At 39.7% G+C, this 16,960-nt stretch overlaps 1 protein-coding gene across 1 annotated transcript in view; it reads right to left on the reverse strand.

Annotated features, from left to right (window-relative positions):
* The window catches only part of NT5DC1 (5'-nucleotidase domain containing 1), a 152,193-nt gene that overhangs the window by 11,074 nt on the left and 124,159 nt on the right, over positions 1 to 16,960 (reverse strand). Inside the window, exons 9-11 of the mRNA XM_048065484.2 lie at positions 9,781 to 9,899; positions 8,394 to 8,552; positions 2,433 to 2,601 (exon numbers count right to left, since the gene is read on the reverse strand). Coding sequence (XP_047921441.2) covers positions 2,433 to 2,601; positions 8,394 to 8,552; positions 9,781 to 9,899 — 447 coding nt within the window. The remainder of the gene's footprint in view (positions 1 to 2,432; positions 2,602 to 8,393; positions 8,553 to 9,780; positions 9,900 to 16,960) is intronic.

The following is a 16,960-nucleotide window of genomic DNA, read 5'->3' on the forward strand; positions in this document are numbered from 1 at the left end:
GTGTATTTTAAAGTTATCCTAGCAGCAATTGTTTGGCTTTCACCAAAGACTTCTGCAGATCACACTCTGTTAGGATACTTATTTGTACGTAGCCCAGCCTACTGCTTGTATGGACATCCAGAGCTCAGGTTGGACACTGCTAACAGTGAAGCAGCAGTGAGCCCACAACTCGAACAAGGTTGCTGAACATCTCCAGGAACAAAGCAGCTGCTTGCCCACCTGTCAGCCAAAAGCTCAACCCGTATGGTCAGTGCAGCTGCACGTTTGAGCTCAAAGGATATTGAGGAAGGGTCTGTGTTTGTGCAGCTTGGCGGAGGGAAGTCCTCTGCTGGTGATTAAAATGCATGAATAGGAAAGGAAAAGCTGGGGCACATCAAACTCACATAACCCGTTTGAATCTCTTCTAGCTAGTTTTTCCAAAATAGCTGCAGCTAAGCTATGACTTAAAGCTGCAGCCAAAAACTTCAGGGCTTGGCAAAGCGGGGGCTCTAACTGCTTGCTGTGACAGGAGTGAAACAAGGTATTTGAGAAGAGTCAGGAATGCCTCAACATCCATAATAATGAACATCTGCGTTTAGCACAAACAAACAAGAAATACCTCTCTCTGTAAGATACCATAGATGTTCTTGTACATTCAGCTTTGAGGTTGTTTTCAGGCACATAGCTGCAAGTTAAAATGTTAGTTCTCCATTTGCTGTCCTTTAGCTTTGGGGTATAAGTTTCTCAGACACTGGTCCTTGCCCCAGTGCCAGTCAGAGGCAGTGTGAGAAGGCACACAGCATCCTTCCTGATGGAGGAACAAGCTTTGCAGGGGCTCCACAGCTGATAAAATGAGAAGGAACAGACAGCTATGCTGTTCCTGAACTTCAGTCAATAATTTTCACATATATGACTAATGTTCTCACACTTTCATTTGTAGCTGGGAACTTCTTGATAAGCTTGTGGTCTACAGTATTTGCTAGCTGTGCAGAATGAGCTATGGTTTAGCTGGTGGGAAGGAGGATTTTCACAGAACATAGCTAACCCACATATTTCCTCTAGGCCAACACTTTCAAAGCAAACTACAGAAGGGCTCTGGAAAAAAATAATATTAGAAAGGAGTTTTACAGAAGTTACCTCTCTTCTGGCAATTTCCCTTGTTATATTTGGGCTTTGTACCTCTAGGCTGAAATACAGACTGCAACACAGTAAATATCAGAAGCATATATAAATTGTGGCACTGTATGAGTTTTCTGTTTTGAGATATCCTTATAATATACTGAGATATTTAGAATGTGGTTGCAAGGAACAGGTTTATCACATATTCTCTTACAGAAATAACTGCTTGGCAAGTCTGAAATGTTCCCTCAGAAGAACTTTGTATTCACTGGTCTTGTGCATGCAGTAGGCTACAGATGCTGAGCAGAGGGGTTAGTAAACTAAACAATTGCTGTCATCTTCACAGAGCTAAGCACCTCATTCGTTTTATAATTTGTTTATTCCTTTAGATATGGTGTATCAAAGTTCAGTAAGGAAAAATAATAGATTGAGAATAGATAAATGTAAGATCTTCACCACCTCTTCGTATTCAACTGATTCGTACTGCAGTTGCAAAGCTAATTGCAGTATTACTGCTACAGCTATTGCTACAAACCGTACAAACTAGTGCATAGCCCCTTCAGGGATAAACAGTAGCAAAACCCAGAAGATTAGTCATAACTGCACCTTTGGCACAACCTTGATGGAAAAAGGTAGAAAGTCTGAACTAATTTCATTTCTCAATTAGCTGATCTTTTTTGGGGAACAAGGCATTGCTTGTAATGGCCTTTTTTTTCCAGATAAGGAGTAGATTTCAGGCTCAATCTCTGTCCATTATGATGCAGTTTCAAACACAACACATGAGAGAGAGAGAGAGAGAGAGAGAGAGAGAGAAGCACAGTCCTAGGCATTCTTGGCTTCATTACATTCTTGTGTTTGTTCATCTCCATTTCAACTGTAATGGGGTAAGGGAGCTGATAAGGAAGGATAATGAGCCAGATCAAAGAGAAACACATTTTGAAGTCTAAAACAACACAAGTAATTTTGCCTGTATTTGTTTCCAAATGTAGCTCACCACTAAAAGGAGAAAGCACAAAATACTGGGGGGAAATCCTGAATTCCTGAAATCCAAATTCAAGAACTCTTCTACAGTCTGTTAAATATTGCACCCTGTTTCTAATTAAGCAGACACTAATATTTGCAGACACAAACAACAAAAAAAATATTGTAGCAGAAAACTATTAAAAGTGTAAACATCAAAGTAATTGACAGACATGTCTGTTACTTGTTGTGTGACAGGAACAGAGTATTTTTGAATCTACTTTGGATACATGTAATCTCAAAAATAAATCAATGGTATGACAAAGTTACTATGAATACCACATGTCCACTAGGGAAAAAAAAGTCTTCTTTACCTGCTATTGATTCAAGACTAGGGATTGCGATAGTACTGTAAGTGCTAATGCATTTACAGGACCATGTGCGAACTAAGGTTTCCTCTGCATTTTCCAGGCCTGGCAATCTGTCCATGAAGAAAGAGCCCCACTGTTTAGATATAGGGTAGGGAGCTTTAGGCTGACGTCCCTGAAATAAAAAGAAGAAAATATGTAAATGTACAAAAAAATCTTCCTTGTCTATCCAACCACAAGCATTAGTTTAAGAAGTCCGTAGTATTTTGCTCATTTTCTGGGAAATCTGTATCAGGAGCAATGTGGCTTAAAAACACTGTAAAACAGAACAATAACAATCCTACTCCTATAAGGCCTCAAACTCAGGTTTACATAATTTATGGATTCCCTAGGGCGTGAAAGTCACCTTTTGGTGAATATTTTTCCCTTAGAAATCTTTTTTTTTTTTCCTTCTTTTTTCTTTCTTTTTTTTTTTTTTTTTTTTTTTCTGTTTCAGATGGCATAACTAGCTTGCCGCCTTTCTCTGCTGGAGCACCTGAGCAGCCCAGTACAGTTGGGAACTCTTCCCAACAGAAATGAGTGACTCTACAGGATGCTGAATGGTAGATGGAAGAATTGTGAAGAATGTAGTAGTATTTTACCCGTGGTCTTTTATATGTTTCTGAGCTGGTGAATGAGAACAGAGTCACAGGATCCATGGAGAGACATTCAGTTCCCTCACAAACTATGAAAAATGGATTTTTTTCCTGTATGTTTTCAGTAAACAACTTCAGACTCATTATGTTTGAAAGAGAGTGTTAAAGCAGCATTGGGAAAATCAATTTTGTTTTTGCAGTTCATTTTGAAACCCGCTATATATTGCCATGAGCAGCCAGAAAAAGCTCCAGGAGGCCTCTACAGAGAGATTAAAAAATGGAAAACAAAACTGCAAACCACACTGCAGAAAATCTGTTAAAGTCATTTGTGTGTAAAGTCATTTTCAGGATAGCAAAGCAAAGAACAGATATCCTAGTGTGTGCCTCCAGATTCGTGAACTTTTGTACTTTATTTTCCATTTAACCCCTCTCTTAATAGTTTTGAGAAAGTGCTGGAATAATTTGTATTTATGGCAGGCATCCGTGACTTTTGATCACAACAAAGCTGTTGATCCAGACGGAAAAAAAAAGAAAGAAAAAAAAATGTCAGTAAACAGAACAATTTTTTCAGTGATTTTGGGTAATAGTCTTTCCTCTAAGCATAGCTGGGGGGGGTAAGAGGGGGAAAGTGATTTGGACAAATATAGGTAGTGTTTTCTGTCTTCTGATGTAAGTAAAGAAGTTTGGAAAAGCTTGGAAAAAAACATATCTTTAATTTCAAAAACATCAGTTTGATTGCTCTTCAGGAACTGTGTTCTTTTTCTTTCTCACTTAGGAGCAACATAACATTTTTTTTTTTTTTTTTCAAATCTTATCTTGCCATGCAAATCCCAGGACTTCACATAAGTTATAGTCAAATGTAGATGCTATGCTGAATTAAAATCATTTGCCAGCTGGATGACACATTTAGGTGATTAATTAAAAAAAAGCAAACACCAAAACCCAATACTGACCCACACAAACATTTGTACAAAAGAAAGGGTCTTGTTTATTGACAAGACAAAAAAAATCTGAGGCTTTTGCTTTTTGAAATCAGTGATTGGTTCAAAAGGCAATTACAATCACAGTCAGAGGAAATTAATTTTTTTTTTCCTTCTGAGATGTGATTTTTAGAGTAGGAATTTCTTACTTTTTAAGCAGGAGGAAGATAAATATATTATTTATATCTCATGCCCTTAATAAAACCAAGCACAGACATGAGCACTGTCATCAAGTGCCCTGATAGAGAACTCCTGATGTTTTGCTGCTGGTTTATTTCCACATGAGATGGTTTGGTAGCAAGGCTACATCCTCATCTCAAATCTGATAAAAGTTGTCAAAACTTGTCCCATATACTTAAGAAGCGTTTGCTGTCAATCCCTTTGTCATTATAACTGCTGCCTAGAAGATGTCCTTATCTCACCTGCAGCACACATAACCCACATTGAAGGCAAGACAATGTGCCACAACGTCTATATATCTGCAAAATCAGGCATAAGTCCCTGGTAATATCCCTACTCCCCATAAACCTGGAGATACACGTTCAACAGCAGGGCCGATGAGCTCCGGAAGGTCCCCCAGCCACTCCTGTAGTCCCTCAACATGGAGTTTGCTTTCCTTGTAGGGTGGCAAGTCCTGAGAAGTGCTGTGCACCCCCTTCTTTCATATGTAAAACCCCTAAAGATGTGGTTTTGCTCTTAAGTATACTGGTCAGACAGCAGGAGGAGTTTAGATGTTGATTGTATCAGATCAGGGTACAGAACCTCAAAGGCTATGTCTAGACTTCAGAGAATAATGACAGTGCAACTGTTCCACAAGACCCAAAGCTTTCCACTAAATTAAAGCACCTGGGATACTTACTATCACCTTTACTTTATTAACTGCAGACAAATAGGGCCTGTTAACAGACCAGACAGTTTCAGCTAATGGGACCCTTGAGAAATACTGATTTGCCAGCTTACAAATGGCCTATAGAAAATTGAAGTGGGCAGGGAGCTGAGCTCTGAAGTTTTACTCTGTTTGGTGAAGAGGGGAAAGAAAAAAAGATATAAGCGAGATAGGAGTGAAAATCAAGCTGAAAAGCAGTGTATATTTAGTATTTTTTTAAGGCATTATTTAAGTGGTGATTTGCCATCTATGCCAGTGTTTTTGTACCAAGCGGGGTGCACTAGGATTACTTTACTGCATTACCATAAACTGTATCCCGATAATGGGTGGCACCGATGGCTGTGTGCTTTGTGCCAAGGTAATAAAACCACCACTGACTCTTAGTGCTAGTAAAAACAATGTTCAAAATGAAGTTTTGCCTGTATAATGGCAAGTATTTGATGTGTTTCCACCAGCACAGCTGTGCTGGTAAGGCCCACAACAAACAGATGTACCTGAGCAACACAGCCATGCTGCGCTAAGGACATTGCTTTAAGGGCATTGCTTTAACTGGGTGGGCTTCACAGCAGCCCATTGGGTTGTTCCTGAAAGTACCATTAGATTTGTGTTGAAGATAAACAGGAGTAAAGAGATGAACAGAGCCAAGAGGCCCAGAGCAATCGGCCCTTGGCTGAGGTCACTCAGAGGAGTCCTGGAAGTACGGGGGCTCAAGGACCTGACCTCCCTGACAGCTGCTAGGCAATACTGTACAAATTGGGTTTGCCTTCTAACTGCAGAAATATTGTCTATATCTGCCAATGTCTTCTTCTCATTTTACTCCATTCATTCCTATAACCCCAGTTTTTTACATGCTGACTATCTCCTCTGCAATGATTTCCCTCGAAATCCTGGGATGAAATCCAGCTTTTCTTAGAGTTTTCATTGATGAAATTGATCACACATTTAATGAACAGAAGGAAAAAACAAAGCCTCCAGCCAAGCAAGCAAACCCCCAAATCTGGGGGGAATCTAGTTTCAACACAATGCTTGGGTTTTTTTTTGTTTTGTTTTGTTTTTTGTTTTTTCCTTGCATGCTGCAATTCACTTAGGAGACGATAATTGCATGAATAGTTTTTAGTCTGCAATTCTCTTGCTCATTTGGTTATGACTCATACACTCAAAAGAACTGTAGTTGTTTCCATAATTTCACAGTTGTGTGTATCTGGCTTATATCAGGCATTTAACTGAAGTGGAAAAGACAAAAACTGTTAATGAAAATGGAAATTACTAGGCTCCCAGTCTGTGTGCAAGGGGGTTGTTTTCTTCCCCCTCTCTGTTAGTGATGAAATACCAACCATGCAACTGAAAACAGTTTTTTTGTTATTTCTTTCTGAAAAATGCAATTGCAAATTAGAGGCAATACTCCATTTATTTAATAATATTTTGTGAAGAATGATAGAAGGGAGGATTGTGTCTTGAATTAAATTTTTAGTCCCTCTCTGCACACACAGCATGGCACGCAAAATCTGCAGTAGTGTGTGTTTTTGAGCAATGAATGAGAAGGCTAATGAACAATACTAAATCTAGTTTGCTACTGTCTAATTTTCAAACAATACCTGACTTTGTCCAGTCCTTTGAGTTGGCTTTCCTCCCTTCCTAACCAAAGGGTTAATGGGAGAAGTTGATTAGGGGAATGAAAATAAAACTTTCCTGGGCTTGTAAAGGGAGTCTCTTTGAACTAGTCCAGTTAAGTTAGTAGTGGCCAGTCAACTGCAGAGATATGGATGTGACCTGTTGTTCAGACTCCAGTGAGCAGCATGGTAATGAAATAACACCACTGACCTACCACGGCCCCCTTGGTTCAGATTTCTTTAATCAACACAATTCATTTCTCCCTTGCTTACCCGCTGTCACTGGCAGCGGATGTAAACTGACCAGGGGTTTTGTATGGTAGAGGTGGTATGTCCCTGAGATGCTGCCATCTGTTATCACGACTGCTACAGCTTTAGTGAAATGTCAAACACCTGTCTAAAATTTTCAATTTCCTGGTTGGTAACTGCAGTGATAGAGAAGATGGATCTTGTGAGGAGTCAGCCAGAGGTATCGCAACAAGATAAAAACAAATCATCACCAAGGGCTTAGAAACACATCACTCAATAACTCTTGCTTTCCAGGAAAATAAACCTGTGCTGTCTGCTTGTTTAAACATATATGTTTCAAAAGCATATATTGAACACACTTTAGAGCCAATGGTTGACTTAAAAAAAATAAGCTAAAGCTTACAGAGATGTATGTTGAAAGCTGCCATATACTTGAGTCTCCAGTCAGAGAAAAAAAAAAGATTTTAGGAGGATAATGAGTTATTTTTACTACATAAATTAATTAAAATGAATTATATTAACCTCTGTAGCACTTCTACTCATTGTTCCTCCCCCCCCCCCCTTTTTTTTTTTTACTGAAGAACACATTTTTCTTGATAAGAGACTTCACTTTTTCTTCCCCCCCCAACACTTCAGGAAAAAGGCTGAACATTAATGACTACATTTCCTTATTTTACTAAGTTAAATGTCCTTTGTTTAGAAATCAGGATAGTGGGGGAAAATATTAGATATGTCTAACTAAGAAGCAGATAATTTCAGTGAATGTATTTCCTTATTCTTGTTATCTGGGTGCAGGTTTGCAGAGGTCCTGTGCTGAAACTGGAACTAGATTATAGTTCTTCAGCATGACACACTGGAGGTACAACTTTGCCATCTGAGTGCCATTCCTTACCTACTTTGTTCTTCAGCAGTGGACAGAAGGATAAACTGTAGTAACATTTCACCGAGGGACAATTAAAGACTAGCAGTAATGCTAAGAGTCTGCTTCTCAGCTGTGAGCCACCTGGAAATTTTATTATTTATCTGAGGTAACTGTCGGTAGTTCTCATTTGACCAGTCTTAGGAACAGTTCCTCTTATCTGAGTGCAGCTGTCATCAAAATAAATAGCCTATGCAGCAAATTAAAAAATGAAAAAAAAAGCAGCAAATGAAAAGTTCTTTGTTTATACAGAAAACACAAGTAAACAGTATTTCAGACAGAGAAAAAGAGCTTTAAAACAACCTAGTAAAAATTACTGCAGTGACATGCAGGGAAATATCATGAACTCAGTGGAGTTCAAGTGCTGCACCTGATAAGCTCCTGTGAAACTTCTCCTTGTAGGACACAGGGCAGGTTCTTGTTACTGGATAGAAGACTGTTTTATGAATAAGGGACCATATGTACAGATCTTTTTCTAAGATGTGCGAGTTATCTCAGGGTAATGAAGGCTCTGTGGCACCCATACAATACTGAGCTGGTACAGGATGGTGGCCAGGAGCATATGTCTATGAGGGATGCTGCCAGCAGCCTGGTGAGATAAGCAGCCTCATGCTCAGTACAGGATGCAGGAGGCTTTTCTGTAACTTGCTTTCTTCTGTTCTAGGAAATATCTGCAAGGAACCCTTACCTCATATTTTCCTTTTTTCTCCAAGGGCTCAGATTCGGTCTCTGCAGGCACCATAACTTTGTCCCCTAGAAGCTCCTCTAAGATGAAGACAGTTTCCCAGTTGCTATAGTGATGAGCTGGGAAAATATCTGAGTGCATGCTGTCACCAAAATAAACAACCTGTGAGGGAAGCAGCAAATTAAAAGGTCTTTGTATATGAGGAAAACACAAGCAAACCGTGTCTCACAGAGAGAGAAAGAGAGCTTTAAAACAACCTAATAAAAATTCCTCTGTGTTTACAGTTGGCCATGACAAACACAGATCTTGTCAATGTCATAGTTTGGAGTTTTATCTTCAATCAGTTCAGTAAGGAAAAGAATGATTCCGCATCCCCTCCTTGCTCTGACCCTTCAGGGGTGCCCATTTGGGACTAGCACACAGGACAGCACTGAGATTTTTGACTGACAGAAGTAGCCTGCCAGAAAGCAGTGGAAAAGACTAAAAAGAAAATGCACAGAGCAACTGGAATGCATTTTGGATGACTTTGGAGACAAGGGAGAACACAGAGCCTCTTGGTGATTCAGAACTTTTCTGTACCCAGTTGGTAGTCTAACCACTATGGAAACTGGGGACCCACCACCTTCAGTGGCCTTTTCATCCATCCAGAGCTGTAATTAAAATAATATGATCCCACTTTTCACTGAGGCCACCTTTTCATTTATTTGATCGATTTCCTCAAGGAGATTGATTTTGTGATGATAATCTGATTCTCCACAGAACTGCAGAAATGCATGACCATGCACCCAGAATAAAGCATCTTAGCTAGAAAGTTTATGTTTATCAATAAAAAGACTTACATACTCCTTCCAGTTTTGGACTGCAATTTTTAAAACTTTTAACTCATCAGGAATAGTATGATATTTTGGACTCTAGAACAGGGCCCATCATTACTAAATAATTGAGGAATAGTTGGTTAACTGGAAGATGATGAAGAAACAGGCAACTTTAGCTGCAGTATATAACGCGTGCAGCTTTTGTCACGCATCTAAATAAGCAGCAACTGCATACCCTTCTTTTAGTATAGGGACTACTAAAAGAAGCGAGTACTTCTCTTAGTACAGGGAGTGCACGCAGAACTTTTCACCATGAACAAGGCAGGAAATATTATGCAGCGGGGAATGTGTGCAGTAAGCTCACACTGTGCATTGATAGGCCATTGCTGTAATCATTAGTAATGAAGCAGAACAGAACAGTCAGTTTTGATGCATAATGGAATTGCTCCACACCAGTGTATGCAGAACAAAAATTTGTGACTTAACACATCATTAACAGTAAAACAAGATCATCTGGTGACTTTTATACTGAAACAGGGTATTTTCACAAAGATTTAATCTCACTTTTAACATACCTTGGGATCCAGTTTGCCAGTCATCTTCTTCAGTAGTTCATAAAGATGGATAGCATTACCTTGGGAATACCAACCCGGCTTGTCCAGTGACAACAGAGCCTCCTGCTCCTCGTCATTCTCTGGAACCAACAAGCAAAATTGCCTGCTGTTAGTGAGAGCAGCACATGCTTCTGAATTTGTAAGATGTGCAAGAAGCTGCCCGTGCACAGCTTGGAGAACATGGTCTATTTTGACATGAAAACAGCCCCAGTGTCTGGTGAGAGGTTCAAGTTCTGGTACTGGCTGTGGGTTCAGTTGTGATGTTTGGTAGATGGGGATGGCTTGTATACAAAGTGGCACTTAAGATGTGACCTTGCATGCTATCTGTTCAGCAAGTAGGAAATAAAAAGGGTAGGCAGACATGTTTGAGTAAAGAAGCAGCTGAGCCTCATCTGCAAGCGCTACAGAAGAGCTGAGGAATCAAAGCCATGGGCTTTGCTTCCCAAGTACTACAGCAGTGAAGGTAGAAAATTACACAGAGCAAACTGATGGAGGAGCTGCTGAAGAGCTAAGGAGAAACATGAGATAGGACGGACAATAACAGCATGTACTTTTCCCTACAGGAAAATTAGTTTCTACTTTTAAACACTGACATAAATTCAATGAAACAGGACGAGGTAGTTCGTTTGGGAATTAATCAGCCTTAGGTCAGCACATGCAATGAGCAGTTCCAGTTATCATCAGTTTTGGGGAAGTGAACAGTATTACTGCTGGTGATGTAAACTTTCCATATATCCAAAATGGCAACTGTCAGCAAACAGGAAGAATCATTAGGATATGAAACTCCCAGGCTGTCCGCTAACTGTGCCCCAAAGCAGCTGTATCTGTCCTGGTGCCCACGTAACGTTATTACTCATCCAGATCCATGTGCTATTGTCAGATCTACTCTTACCACCTTCTTGCTGGAGCCCATATACTAGCCTTAGCAAAATGATAAATGATACAAATTTAATCAGAAATGTTAATATTAATGTCTTTTGTCTGTCAATGTGGTTAAATGAAAGGGTGATTTTGTTATTCAGTCTCAATCAAATATATCTATTTTATTGGTTAGAAACCAATACAGTACTTTGCTCTGGCTTAGGCAGGACATCAAGGACATCATTTCCCCTGTTTTACAGAGTTTTTCAAAGTACTTCAGATATGTTAGGGAGAAGACTGAGACAGAGAGAACAAACTTCACTCAGAGATTTCTGAAAACTGAACTGTAGATTTTGGAAGAACAGTGAAATGACAAGATGGCTTTATGTTGAAGTGCACTTAAGATGAACATGATACATTGCTCCTTTTGAAGGAGAAAAAAAATATGGAAAAAGAGGGGAAGAGATACAGGCAGTCTACCATCCTTTAGTATTATACATCTAAGAATTGGAATAATCACAGGATTTATTCCCAGATTAAACAATTCTATATTAAGGGTGTTTTATAAACTAGGAAAAAACAAAGAAACTAGAAAAAAAAAGAAATTAAAACTAGCAGTTCACATAAAACTTGTGTGGAATCGTCTTTTCCTTTATTTTTCCTTCAGAAACCTAATGACAGTAAGTATAATAACATCCATGAAAAGAAACCTCCTCCATTTGACATTTCCTGGCCTTTAAATTACTTTTGATCAAACAACTTTTGATCAAACTGAAGTTGTCAAAGTCCAGAAAGTTTGTTTTATTTTCTCTACATTTTTAGACATATTTTTAAGGCTGACTGAATAAGTAGACATAATTTTCAAACAGCATGGACATAGAAAAAGAGCACTTCTCAAAACAACATTTTTGAGCTGCTACAAAAACTTTCTTGAAATTTGCCAAGATTTCTGAAGCTATCGCTGTCTATGACAATGAACTCTTCATTCATTCAGTCAGGAAATTGTAGAGAACAATGGATGTATTAATAAAAGGATTTTTAGAATAACAATATTATAATTGCAAATATGAGCCCTATGTGTTACAGTAGCACCAGGTGTCTCCAGCAAAGATCAAGACTCTGCTTTGCTGCTTCTAAGGAAAGGCATGAGGGGCAGCCCTGACTGAAAAAATTCACTCTAATTACAAGGTAAAAGACCTCTCGCTCTGTGAGACCCGTTACTGTCACCCCTAGCAATGGGATTCATCTCACTTAACTCGATGCATCCTGAAGTCAGGCTTCTAATTTATATCTATAATCTCAACTAGCTGGCCAGGCTTCCTTGGTAGGCAAAAAAGTGCAAGAAATACTTTCTAGAGGTGCCAGCTCTGTAGAAGTAAAAGACTTAATTAAGCTAGAACTTCATTTTCAGGCAGTGAAATTATGGGAAATTTCAAGGCTTGGTTTCTTCCTCTATACATGGAGGCAGCAAACAGCATCAAGATGTTTAATTAATTACAGGAACACCTTGATTTTGGAAGGAGCTTCAGACAGCTGATGAATTAGGAAAGCTCCTTTATATTTCAGATGTAAGGTTATTGAGATAATGGATCAGGCAAACCTTGCGTCTTGAACTATCTCATACGGCTGCTCGTGTTCATACAGCTAGTTCAAATGTGTGGTGACTGTCAGTTTTATTTATATAATCTAAAGTGGGAAAAAGTGTACACCTCAATGGTGTTTCAGTTGCAGCAAGACACTAATAAGAAAGGTTTCTAATCCAGTTCCACTTTCCCTGTGGCAAAATATAGTCAAGAAAATTATTCTTTAGCACTGACTGTTAAGGCCTCTTGTGGTAGTTCTGCCATGTGAAGAAAAATACATCACAGCTTAAAAACCATTAATGCCACAATTGATTCTGGCATTGTATTATTTCCTTGCAATAGTGGCTACATGACAGTGCTAAAGAAATCCAGCTATGTCCTGAAATAATTCTGCATAAACGTGATTATGAGACCTTCTAATGTATCTTAGATATTCTGAGCATAATTTTGGCTGCACTCACACAAGAGGAAAACTGCTGCTGACCTTCCTTCTATCTTGCTGTTATTGATTCTTGGAAGTTCATTCAAAGGTCAGAAATGCTATAAATATTACTCCAACAGGAAGCCACACATATACAGGCTGGGATGCTAATGCTTCAGGTCTTACAACTTGGGCAGAGAGAGAGATGTCCTGACAATTTCAAACAGACTGGATAACCAGAAAGAATTTCTCAGATGATTTAGATAGAGCAACTTGCTTCCTTCTGAAGTCTAATATATCACTGCAGCCTGGATTCCTGGCTGCAGACTAAAAGCATGCCACAACAAGAAATGCAAAAGCATCAAGCAAGTAAAATTAAAATTATTAAAACCAGAAAAGGATTCTATTAACACACTTACCCAAACCTCAGCAGTGATTCAGAGCAATTTTCCTGAGGGGCAATTACTGTTCCTTTGTAACAATAACAACAAAACCTTGACTCACGCTGGGGCAGTATTAGTATTGCTGGAATGGCCATTTGCATATTGCTGTGTCTAACAGCTTAGGAAATGTGCTCTGATTCAGAAATGTAATTCATACGCAGATACAGTTTTTCAGATAAACTAACTCACTAACACAACTCAGTATCCTTCTTTTCATAATTTTCTTAACCGTGAGTTGCAGGTTTATAACATGGGCCGAGGAACATCTGGTTCCATTCTACACAAATATGCAAAAAGTAATCAGTGAAGCTTATTCCCATTCAGATGATGACTGATGGTAATTTACTTTGGAGCAGAATGGTTTATTCGGAAAGACTGCACATGCTTGCTTACTGTGGCTTGCTTTGCTATCTGTTTACTGGTCACACCTGCCCAGATGGAGGCCTGAACATGTGAGCTCTTGAGGTTATGTCCAGACAGAGAGTTAGGCCAGGGTCAGAGCCTGCACTGAGGTTGATTTTCACCAGCTCAGCACCCGCAGGACCACCACCCTGCACTGTTGTTTAAGTTGTGTGGCCACACAATGAGTGTTAGTCACATGCCGGGCCGAGAACCTGCCGGTGACTCGCCAGAGAGCCCGAGGAGACCTCGCACTGACGTGGCCGGGCAGGCGCTGCGGTAAGACACAAATTCCAAGTGCCTGTGGGTGATGCCAGCCTCAGATGTGCTATGGCTCAACTGCAGTCTGTGTGCAGCTCCCCGGTAGTCCGTTTCTCTTCCTTCCTATCTTTCTCCTGATAGTCTTGTTACTGCCAATTCTTGTACAAACCTAGTTAGGCTTATTAGGGTTACTGGTATTTTTTGATCCTTTGAGCTGTGCAGTAGGATAAAAACGTTGCCACTTCTCTATATACCTGTTCTTGCCTCCTCCTAACGATGGGCCTATCACTATGTGTAGGCACTTAGCACAGATGTGTGTATGTGTTTACCAAAGCCCTGGTTACAACCTCAAGGGGCTATTGTAAAACAAATAGATATTATGACCCACAACTGTCATATGCCTCCCTGTAATTTAAAATAATGTCATTTTAGGCCCCGAGGACATTAATATAAAAGCTTGTTTTTGTTCCAGCCTGGCTTGCAAGCACAGTCTGATCCTAGATGGCATTTCGAGTTCACTTCAGAAATACAAGGCCTCTTTTTCAGCAAGTGACTTGGGGCAGGAAACCACATCGTTTTACAGGTGAGACAGAATGGACCTGCCTAAGTAAAATCCCCCTGGGGCTTCTTCCAGTGGTAAGGGTAATGAGACAGGATGAGATAAGTTCCCCTACAGACCATGTCCCCCATGAAGAAAGTAAGTATTCATGATCTTGATGGAGGCAAGACTACATCTCGAATGAGCCTAACAGGTGATGGATAATGTGCAATAGCATCAGAGCAGCCCTCACCAAAGCAGCACTGCTAATGCCTCAGTGGGGCTAACCCCTTCCCTCTGCTTGGATGGAGGCAACCTCGCTCCTGCATGCACGCCTGCTGTCAGGGTGCTGGGATGTGCCAGGGGAAGCAGTGCCCACACTGTTTTGTGCTATTTGACATAACTGTGGCGGTCCAGGGGCACAGGTGGGGCATTGGAGCAGCAGGTGAACACTTTGATGCTCCTCCGCTGGTAAGGCACAGCAGTTATGCAGCTCTTGCTTCTTGGAGTATGCCTCTGACAAACTGGAGTATATTGCTTAAAACCCATTTCCTCTCTACTGTAAGAACTGAGATGAGATGGAGGCAAAAAATCATGCCCAGACATCCACTATACTGAAAAAGATTTTTAATGAATTGCTGAAATTTCACTGCTCTTTTCCCTTTTCATGGGGAGATCCAGCAGCTACTGAGACTCTGGAATTGTCTGTCCTTCCCTTGGAAATGCCCCAGACGAGAGGATTAGCTTCTAGTCAGGATTCATGCAGGTATCATTGTGTGTTTTGCCGTCCTTGAAATACTTCTGTGCCCTGGAAGCAGCTTGAGATCCATCTGTCCTGCACACGCACCAGTGCTTGCTAGTCTCCTATCTGATTGGATGGCTGCAGGAAAGTGATAAGCAACACATTATTCCCATGATGAGGTGATGAAATAAAAGGTTAAGGCTTCCAAAGTGACTAGTGATTTTGCCTGTATCCATTTTTGGCTGTTGTACCTTATTTTTCAGAAAGTGCTGAGCCTGAAGATCAGTTCCCCTTCCTGCCCTTGCACCATTCTGCCTTCTTTGCAGTGGATTGGATTATTGGATTATTTTTTTTTAATTTTATGTAGCCAGTGATATAACCTTCTTTTGCTCAGTAACCCCAAAATATACGTACTCATTCTTGCAGAGAACTAAATAACAGTATTAGTTAAAGCTGGCAATATTCCAAAGGAACACCATAAACAAAGAGAGGAAAGTATGGACACCATCCTGTGGAAAACACACACACACACAAACAAAAACCCCATACCTATTTCATAATAATGCATAAGTACTACTTATCTAATTACTAATGCTTCATTTTCTCACGATGGACTTGTGTGTTTGTGCTCATTTATAAGGCCTAATAAGACCAAAGTGAAAGATACAGTGAACTTTGAAAGTGTCCTGGGCATATAAGAGCCACAAACTTCTTAGAGAAATGAATTTTAAAAATGTTTTACAGTTTTAGCTCCACTAAACCTCTTTATTTTGATTGAAATCAGCACTGCTGCTAAAGATTAATTGTGCCAAGCATTAGGATATGTAGACTGAAGTTTTACTTGTTTGCAAGAAAATCACTATTTCCTTTATAGCAGTTAGCAAGTAAGTTTCTTTAGGAAGTTTTTATTACTGTCCTACAGGAACTGAAAATAACATATCACTACAGATTTAGCAATTTGTTTTCAAATCTGTCAAAGCATTAATTTTATACCTTCCCAGGAATAGTCTGGCTAATGAACAAAGCATTTCTGTTTAAAACATTGAAATGATGAAATACAAGCAAGGCCTTCTTTTCATTATTTTTGGTAAATGATTCATCTGTAAGTTCATTTCTAGATATAGTTCATGCATGGATTTGGTGAAGCCTTTTCTATAATTTTATTAAATGTATTTATAACTCAAGGAACTTCTATTTTGGAAGGGTAAGAGGGACAAAAATACTGAATTTCATTTCTTCCTTGCATATATTTTGTAAGCTTTTTTTTTGTTTTGTTTTTGTTTTGTTGTTTGTTTGTTTGTTTTTAACTGGGATCTGGGGGGGGGGGGGGGGGGGCAAATGAAAAGATAAGAAATGAATTCCCTCCCCAGAACTGTTGCATTCTGGACCTCATTAGTTTTGTAAGCAGACTCCAGAGCCTCATAAACGAGGAGCTTCCAATATCCAGACAAATGTCCCCAGACGTCTCTATCAATATTAATATTCTAGTCCTCCTAGAGGGCATATAATTATGGAGAGAGACAAACCTTTCCAGAAACCATTTCAAATTCAAATAAGCCAGGAGAGGAACGGTAATTGAGAAATCAAAACAAAACACATTATCATTTCAAGAACATACAGTTAGTTCAGTTCAAGCAACTGTCTATAACTTTTCTTACCAGGTTCTGCTTCGCTGCTGTACAAAAATTTGACATTTGTAAAATCCCCTTTTTTTACTGAAGTACTGGCTGTCCATCGTACAGTCAGTATGAACTGAACTAATTTTTAGGAAATAGGAGTTTTAACTAATCAAGCTTTTTTTCTACCATGCTTGTGTTCAGAAAGAGGCAGCTCCAGCCGTGGAGAATTTGCAGACTGAGAGGTTTCTGTCTGAGGAAGGGCTGCCCCAGGGAC

Source organism: Anser cygnoides, chromosome 3 (genome assembly GCF_040182565.1).
Source record: "Anser cygnoides isolate HZ-2024a breed goose chromosome 3, Taihu_goose_T2T_genome, whole genome shotgun sequence".
NCBI lineage: Eukaryota > Metazoa > Chordata > Aves > Anseriformes > Anatidae > Anser > Anser cygnoides.